The sequence below is a fragment of the Lonchura striata genome, chromosome 17 (genome assembly GCF_050655825.1).
Source record: "Lonchura striata isolate lonStrDom1 chromosome 17, ASM5065582v1, whole genome shotgun sequence".
NCBI classification, from domain to species: domain Eukaryota; kingdom Metazoa; phylum Chordata; class Aves; order Passeriformes; family Estrildidae; genus Lonchura; species Lonchura striata.
Genome location: NC_140719.1, coordinates 6,238,419 through 6,246,455, shown reverse-complemented (window position 1 = coordinate 6,246,455; position 8,037 = coordinate 6,238,419). Strand labels below are relative to the sequence as shown.

General features: G+C 61.2%; 1 protein-coding gene across 4 annotated transcripts; it reads right to left on the bottom strand.

Moving 5' to 3' along the window:
* Positions 1 to 1,604: 1,604 nt before the first annotated feature.
* On the bottom strand, positions 1,605 to 6,860 carry AK1 (adenylate kinase 1). 4 transcript variants are annotated; one of them, XM_021551485.4, is made up of 7 exons: positions 6,829 to 6,860; positions 5,499 to 5,592; positions 4,425 to 4,460; positions 3,141 to 3,304; positions 2,825 to 2,941; positions 2,106 to 2,297; positions 1,605 to 1,826 (listed from the first exon to the last, which is right to left on the bottom strand). In XM_021551485.4, the coding sequence occupies exons 2-7, from the start codon at positions 5,506 to 5,508 to the stop codon at positions 1,761 to 1,763; spliced, it is 585 nt and encodes a 194-aa protein (XP_021407160.1). In that variant the 5' UTR covers positions 5,509 to 5,592; positions 6,829 to 6,860; the 3' UTR covers positions 1,605 to 1,760. The 4 variants fall into 4 exon arrangements, with proteins under 4 accessions (XP_021407160.1, XP_021407158.1, XP_085450196.1 ...); XM_021551483.3 differs by having other exon boundaries at positions 5,499 to 5,541; XM_085594070.1 differs by lacking the exon at positions 6,829 to 6,860 and adding an exon at positions 6,059 to 6,098 and having other exon boundaries at positions 5,499 to 5,541.
* Between the last annotated feature and the right edge of the window lie 1,177 nt (positions 6,861 to 8,037).

Here is an 8,037-nt window from a genome sequence, read left to right as displayed (position 1 = left end):
GTCCCTCGCACCCTTCTCCCCGCGGTGACGCCACAGGACAACAACAAGTGATGGACAGTGAGATGGTGGCAGCCACAGTGTGACAAGAGGGTGGCCGTGGCGGTGGGGTGGCCACATGTGCAGCCCCCTGCACCCATTTGGCCCAGCATCTTCCCCTGCACAGCATATGGGATGGCCTTGAGATTTCAAACCAAAGAGCATCTAAACCTCAACACCAAGCACTCAGGGCTGTACTGGGGAGCAGGGCAGGGTCCCTGTCCCACTCCCTGCCCTGGAGAAACTGAGGCACACTCACAGCACACCCACAGAGGGCTGGAGGCACAAGAGAGATGTGTCTCCCCACTCCCCAGTTTTAGGCTGTGCTGTCCCAAACCACACGACCCCTCTGCCCCCCGTCTCCAGCAGCACGAGGCGAGCACTGGCCGGCCCCAGCCCTGGATCGCTGTCCTGGCAGTGTCCCAGCCCCGGCCGGATGGCTGCATCCTTCCTGCCCGCCTGCCTTCCCTCAGTGCCCCAGGCTCTGCCCGCGGCTCGTGGCCCCGGAGCACGGGGCTGACGTCGGGCTGACTGGTGAGTTTGGGTTTTCGTCTCGGAGAGTTTTGTTTTTTCCCTGCTGGCTTCCTTTCTCCACTCTGACTCCTTGGCCTCGTGGCCTTGGCTGACCCCAACGCTGCCGCCCCTCCTGCCCTCCCAGCGCCCTGGCTCCGTGCCCAGCTCCCGGCAGCCCAAAAGTAAGTGGTGGGGGGCCCTGTTGGGGTTGGAGCTGTGCTACCTCCTGCCCTCACTGTGGCTGGGTAGAAACCACCCCCAAGCTCCACTGCAGCCCCTCTGCTATGGTGCTGTGCCTGTGTGGTTCTGTGGGTGCTGGGGAGCCCCCACATCCCCCACACCAGCACCCCCACCCAAATGTCTGTTGGGGTCCTGTGACTCACCACCATGAGGGCACCCAGCCAGGAGGACACCCAGCCTGGTGGCTGGGCTCGTCTGTATGTCCCCAGCATATTCCTTATCCCCTGGGGTCGGGGCTGAGCAGTGAGTGTCCAGGCTGTGAGAGTCCGGGCACAGCAGGACAGGGAACACCCCACTCCAGGGCATTGTGCCACCACAAACCATCACCGTGCAGCCACTGCGTACCCCAAAAAACCCTGACAGCCAACAGAAACAAGGAAATGCCAAGGCATGAAAGTGGTGGAAATCCCCATCCCGAATCCGGTCGCCTCCAGCCGCTGGCAGGCAGTGGGAGTGCTGAGACGCATGTGCAGGACACGACTCAGAAGCTGCCTGTGTGTCCGGAGACACACCCAGAGCACCAGGGGGTTCAGCAATAGGGACAGAACGAGGGCAGCCAGGACTGGCTGGAGGATGCAGGCGCAGGCTCCCTCCAGGCCACGGATTGGGAAGCCGGGGCGAGTGGCTGGGATGCTCCCTCCCTTCCTCTGAGCGCAGCATCCCGCTGCCCCGGCGGGATAAACACCCACTTCCTGCCCTTAATCAGCTCCAGAGGGGCTGGGGGGAGGACAGAGAGGGAGAGAAAAAAAAAAAAAACCAAAACGCTGGAAAGAAAAACTCATTTCCTGCGACAGAAGAAAAAGATAAAGTCTGGATTCATTAAAGTGAACTTTACTGGGGAGAGACGGGAAAGAGCCAAACACAATGTCCTTGAAATTTCCTCCGCACGGCTCCGTCCACGAAAACAGGATAAAGCCGCTTCCGCTGTCTCTGCTGGAGTGCACCGGGGGGATTTGGGGCTGGGGGTTCGGTTACAGGCAGTCGAGGTGGGTGCAGACCTGCTGGAAAACCTCCTCCACAGAGCCCTCGGCGTTGAGCTGGGTACAGAGGGGTTAGCTGGGGGACTTGCCCAAGGGCTCTCTCTCGAGAGCAACTGGAACTCTCCCAAGGATGCATTTTGGCCATGGGTGAAGAGACCACAAAGAAGTGAGCCATCCTTGGAGGGGGTTGTGTCGGGAATGAGAGGGGTCAGGCCCACCCCAAACTAGGCAGGATTGAGTTTTCCTGCTTCCCTCATCATCCCCATCCATCACTTCCCCTCCCCTGGGACACAAGCCCCAAGCTGTGGGGCTGGCCTCAGCCGCATTCCCGCTTACCTGGCGGACGATGCCTCTGCTCTGGTAGAAGGCAATGACAGGCTCAGTGGCCTTGTAGTAGGTCTCCAAACGCTTCTTGATGGTCTCCTCGTTGTCATCCACCCTCCCGCTGGTCTCTCCTCGCTTCAGCAGGCGTTTCACCATTGTGTCCTTCCCCGCATCCACGTAGAGCAGCAGCGTGGGGGGCGCGATCTGTGGACAGAGGGGACGTGGCTGTCAGCACACTGAGTTGGCGTGGCTCTGGTTTGCTTTGGCAGGATTGTGGTGGTCAGCATGAGGGTCAGTCACAGATGTCCCCACACCACCCTCTGCCTCCCTCTACAGGGGTCTGGGGGCGAGCAGGACACAGGGATGTTCCCACACCATCTCCTGCCTCCCACCACTTTGGTCTGGGAGCCACCAGGACACTGTTCCAGTGGCCTCCAGGGCCACACAGAGGAAGGCAAAGGGACACTGCAGCCAAACCCTGGCTCTCTGCCATCACCATCATGTCAGCACTGTTGTCACACGCTCTGTCAGCCTGAGGACACCCTGGTCCCTCCCACTGTGCTCTGGGCACAGGCTGTCCCCGAGGCAGGGGGTCCTGCTGCCCAGTTTGGACCCTTCTGGGATGTGATCTCTGCTGGGATGGGGAGCCCAGGCTGCTGCTGGATTGAGTGCCTGTGCTAAGCTGGTGTGTGGCATGGCCCAGCATAGCACAGCACTGCACCATTCCTCACCTTCTTTTCAAACTCCTCTCCCTGCTTCACCTCGCGGGGGTATCCGTCGATCAGGAAGCCCTTGGACACGTCTGCTTTGGCCACCATGGCGTCCCGCAGCATGTCCAGCACCGTGTCCTGCAGCGGGGAGCACAGAGCTGCCACGGCTGGTATGGGACAACAGGACTCCCAGGCAGCATCCCCAGTCCCCGCTGCAAACCCCACCCTGGGACGGCAGGGCCAGAGATGCCTGAGCCACGTGCCAGCCATTAGTGTGGTGGCCCCACTGATACCCCCACACCCCACCACGTGGCAGCTGGTGCTGGTAGGGACTTACCAGGGGCACCAGCTCTCCCTTCTCCATGATGGCCTGCAGCTTCTTGCCCCGCTCCGAGCCCGAGCTGACCTCTGCCCGCAGCAGGTCCCCCGTGGAGAGGTGGGTGTAGCCATACTTCTGCACGATCTTCTCACACTGTGTCCCCTTCCCTGAGCCAGGGCCACCTGCAAGGCACGAGTGTGCCCTGAGCTGTGGGAATCCAGGGCTTCCCTCTGGCTGCCCTGGCAGCTCTGGGACCCTGGCAGGGGTCAGGAACCCCCCTGGACAGAGCCCCCAGAGACACTGTCTGTGATCTCTGTCCATGGAAAAGAGTTTTCAATCTTACAGGATGAATTACAAGCTCTGAGTGTTCGATATAAGTAATAATTAAGTGTGGCACGGGTACAAAAGTAAAATTTTAGGATTCTAGATTAGGGGTCCAAAGGGGACAAGATGGAGGAAATTGGGTGTGCCTTGTCCTTTTTCTCCTTCTTCATGCCCTCCATGTCTCACTGTGGTGTTGGCATTTTTCTGTTGGTTCAGGCTGGGGACACACTGTCCAACGTAGGTAACAGATATTGGCACGTTCTTGTAAATCCAGCCCAGGGAGTTTCTGGTATTTAATGTTTGTAACATCCCACTGAGGGCAGAGCCCCACACGCTGCCCTGCAGGACAGAGCTGGGCAGGGCAGCAGAACATGTTGGAGATAAACAGAATAAACAACCTGGAAACCAGCACAGACCAATTATGGCTTCTTCTTTGGCAATGGGGCAGAAAGACAGAGACTTTCTACAATTTCAGAATCATCAATACCTCAGATTCTGACACCGAGCCACGGGTAAGGAGAGGGAGGGGTACACGGAGCAGCAGCGCAGACACACACAAGCCCCCAGAGCTCAGTGACACGTCACTTGGTGTCCCCAAGCCCAGCACCAAGTGGATGGACAGAGCTCCTCTTGAGGTTTCCCAAATGCTTGGGAGTGGCATGGGCTGCTGGGAATTGGCATATGGGCACCACACCCTGATGGCACCCAGGGCATCACCACCCAGGGTTTTGTCACATTCCCTCCCAGGGGTTTACTGTCACATCATCCCAAATGCTGCCACCCCATGCCTGGCCAGAGGTGCCCTCCTGGTCCCAGCATACCCCACGTGGACTTGAGCAGCCAAGCTGGAGCCACGGCCATCCCACAGTGCCTGGGAATAGCCCAGTCTCAGCCTCCAGCCCTGTTTGCCCAGCCTAGAGGTACAGGGAAAAGGCCTGGGCTGACCCCACCAGTGACAGGACCCAGACACAGACTTACCCACCACAAAGATGATTTTGTGCTGCTTGAGCTTTTCTGGAAAAAAGAAAGGAAAACAAATTATCAAAAGCCAAAAGGTCCATCAGGGAGTGAGGTGTCCCCAGGGGGTGCCAAATCCAGGGCAGGCATCCCTGGGGATAGAGGGGACCGATCCAGGAGAGTCCTGGGGGGAAGATGGAGAGGGAAGCAGACGTGTGTCCTGGTCACCTGGGCAGGTTGGGATGTCTGGCCACATCTGAGCACAAAGACCCCATGGCACCTTGGCCTGGGGCTGGAATTCCCGTGCCACGTGGTGTCCCAGAGGTGGTCATTGTCCATGGCTCCACTGCAGGCAGGGACTGGCCTCATCCATCCCTGTGGCTGGCTTCTCACCCCGCTGGGCTAACTGGGGCCGTGGCAGGCTCAGCTTGGCACGGCCACCTCGAGCACCTGGCACAACCCCAGCAGTCCCTGGACCCCAGCATCAGTCCCTGGACTGGTGGCCGACGTGCAAGTGGCACTGAGCGCCTGTCCCCTGCCCAGCACCCTGGCACAGGGCTCTCACCACCTGTGGGGTCTGTGCACCAGCCGTGGTGTGGGGTGATGCCAGGGGGTGATGCCGAAGGGGGAAGCAGAGCTAAAAATAAAGTTGGGCTGCTCTGGGGCCACTTTCCCATCTCCTGATTACAGCTGGATGAAATTTCAACTCCTTGGCACTCAGCACTCCCCAGAGCTGGGGACAGAGCCAAGTGTCTGGCAGGGACCAATGGGATGTGGGGCATGTGGGGGGGCTGGAGGGACATGGGGGACAGACAGAAGGGAGGGAGGCAAGGACACAGGGGCACGTGGAGGGGGGGAATGCAAAGAGGACCAGGGGCTGCACGTAACGGGGACAAATGCAGGGGGGCAGAGGCAGGGAGGGAAGGGGGATGCAGAGGGGGTGGATGCAGGGAGGACCAAAGGGGATTAATTCCAGGGGGGATTGATGCAAGGAAAAGGATACAAGGGAGACAGGGAGATGCAGAGGGAATGGATGCAGAGGACACAGAGGGGACGGATGCAGTTGGAATGCATGCAGGGAGATGGATCACTCACCTGCCGACATGGTGCCGCGGTCCAGGCACAGGAGCACTTAAGGCTGCCAGGAAAGAGCAGGATAAACAACTCAGCACATCAGGTCACCAAGAGTCTGGGAAGAAAAAGGGTCTCCTTTTTTGGCCGTGATGGTGCCCAGCTCCAAGGCCAGGCTGGGGGGATGGGACGGAAGACACAACTCCTGGCTCAGCCCTGGAATAGGGAGCTGAGAGATCTCTGCTTCTGCGGCCATCACTCACCTGGTTCCCAGCAGTCACCCTCCGCATCCGGCTGCGGTAAGGGCATCCCCATGCCGGGTGACGCGTGGTGACGTTGCCGGCTTCCTCCCCTGCCCTGCCCACATCCCAGTGCCTGGGGTGCTGCCTGACAGCAGGAAACCCGCTTGGGATGGCCGGTGCCACCACAACACCGAGTGATGGAGGCAGCACCCCCAGCTCCCCACGGGCTGCTTTTAGGGGGGGGTCCTAAGGAGGGGGTTGCAGCACCCCACTGCACCCCCAGGACCTCCAGGGCGTCTTTGGCCACCCCACCTGCCCACACCCAGCCCCGCAGCTGCCGACCTGCTTGGCCACGGTGCGTCACCCCGAACCGGCTGGACGGGGTGCAGGCAGGGGGCATCCCGTGGCCAGAGGAGCCCGCAGCCGCTGACAGGTCGTGTTACAGCCTCGAAAGGGCAGCGGCTAAGAATGGCCGGACTGAAACCGGCACCGGGTCACATCCCACCAGCGCTGCGGGGACAAAGTCCCGAGATGTCCCCCACGGGGCGTGGGGAAGGCAGGACCCCCGGGTCCCTAACTGCGGGGGTGCTGACACCCAGGACAGCTGGCGCCAGTGCTGGTGGGGTGACGGGGCTGCGGGCTGGGTGCCTGACCCAATGCGGTGCCGGTGCCGGTGCGGGGGATGCGCCGGCGAGCGGCCGGGGGAGATGGGGCTGCGCTGGGGTCGGGGCTGGGGAGGGGCTGCAGGGCGGCCTTGTGACCCCCCAGCCAAAGCATCGGGGGCTGCACCCCGGGGTGCCCCCGCGACCTCAGCCCAGCGCCAGCTCCAGCCCACCCCTCCCACTGCACCGGCAGCCAGCAGCCGCTCCCCGGGACCCGAGCCCCCGCACCGGGCGGCTCCAGCGCCCCTGCGGTGCCCCCGCCATCCCTCGCAAGCGCCCAGCAAAGCGCCCCGCGCTGCCCCGGGCCCCGCACTGACCGGGGTCCCGTGTCCCGCACTGACCCGACCCGATCCGCACCAACCCCCGTGTCCCCGCACCGCACCGCACCGCACCGCACCGCACCGCACCGCACCGCACCGCACCGCACCGACCCCCGCGTCCCGCACCGACCTGGCCCCGCGGGTCCCGCACGGCCCGGCCCCGCCGCCCGGCCCGCCGGTACCGCTATTTATAGAGCACGGCGGCGCGCGGGGCACGCCGGGAGCGCGCGGCACCGGCGGCGCGAGCGGGCGGCGCGGCGGGGACGGGAGCGCGGCACGGCGGGGACGGGAGCGCGGCACGGCGGTGGCACGGCGGTGGCACGGCGGGGACACGGCGGGGACACGGCGGGGACACGGCGGGGACGCGGCGGGGACACGGCGGGGAGGACGCGGTTCGGCCCTGCAGGCTCGGGGGGTCCGGGCCCGCCGGCGAGGGCAGCCCCCACCCTGCCCGGTCTGGGGTCTCCGGGGCGCCTCCGCCCCCAGCTCCTCGGAGGGGAATGCTGTTTGCGTCACTGTCCATGTGTCACCTTCCCTTTTCTGCCCCCATCCCGTTCTCGAGTCCCGATCCCTGTCCCTAATATCAAGCCCCCATCCCATCCCTGTGTCCATCCCTAATGTCCCCATCCAATCCCCGTGTCCCCATTCCCATCCCTTCTGTCACGATCCTTGTCCCTAATGTCCTTATGTCCCCATCCCATCCCTATGTCCCCATGCCCCCACCCTCCAGCTTACACCCCCTCTCCCTCAGCTCCAGGGGTGTAAAAACCCCGGGAGCGTTGTGTCCTTGTTCACATCTGCTCAGTGAGAGATGCCGAATTCCAAGCCCAATAGTACAGATTTTATTTAACAATAAAATATGAGGTAGAGAAAGAAATAGAAAAGAGGGACTGCATGTGTGGGGGAGAGAGAGAGATTGGTCAAGCAGAATATTGTCACCATCTGTGGATCCCACAGCATCATGTTGGTCCTTCTTCACCCTGGTCGTGATGAGGGTCCCAAGGTTGTTGAAAACTTCTCACTATTTATACATTTTTGCAATGAAGACATTAATGCTCATTGGCTACACAGTTCCTTTATTCCATTGGTTAGAGGATTCCCTCTCTTCTAATGTTATTAATCCCACGCTGTCTCTCTTCCACTGAGTCCATGGTTTCGCTCTCCCCCCTGCCAGAATTACCTTCTACCCAGCTGGAGCAGATCCCATCCACCAGTTACCTGGCTGGCTTTCCTTGTGGATTCTTTGTATCATTATCAGTGACACATTCTTCTCCCACAGTTTTGTTTACCACCCCTAATCTGAGATAATGCTTTGGCAATAGTACCACCTTTATTTTAT

Bases quoted from the DNA above. Each gene is read 5' to 3' on its own strand.
- AK1 (XM_021551485.4), bottom strand. The intron at 2,298-2,824 runs GTGAGGAATGGT...CTCTGTCCACAG, and splicing joins GAGAGGAGTTTGAAAAGAAG to ATCGCGCCCCCCACGCTGCT. The intron at 1,827-2,105 runs GTAAGCGGGAAT...CTCTGTACCCAG, and splicing joins GCAGAGGCATCGTCCGCCAG to CTCAACGCCGAGGGCTCTGT.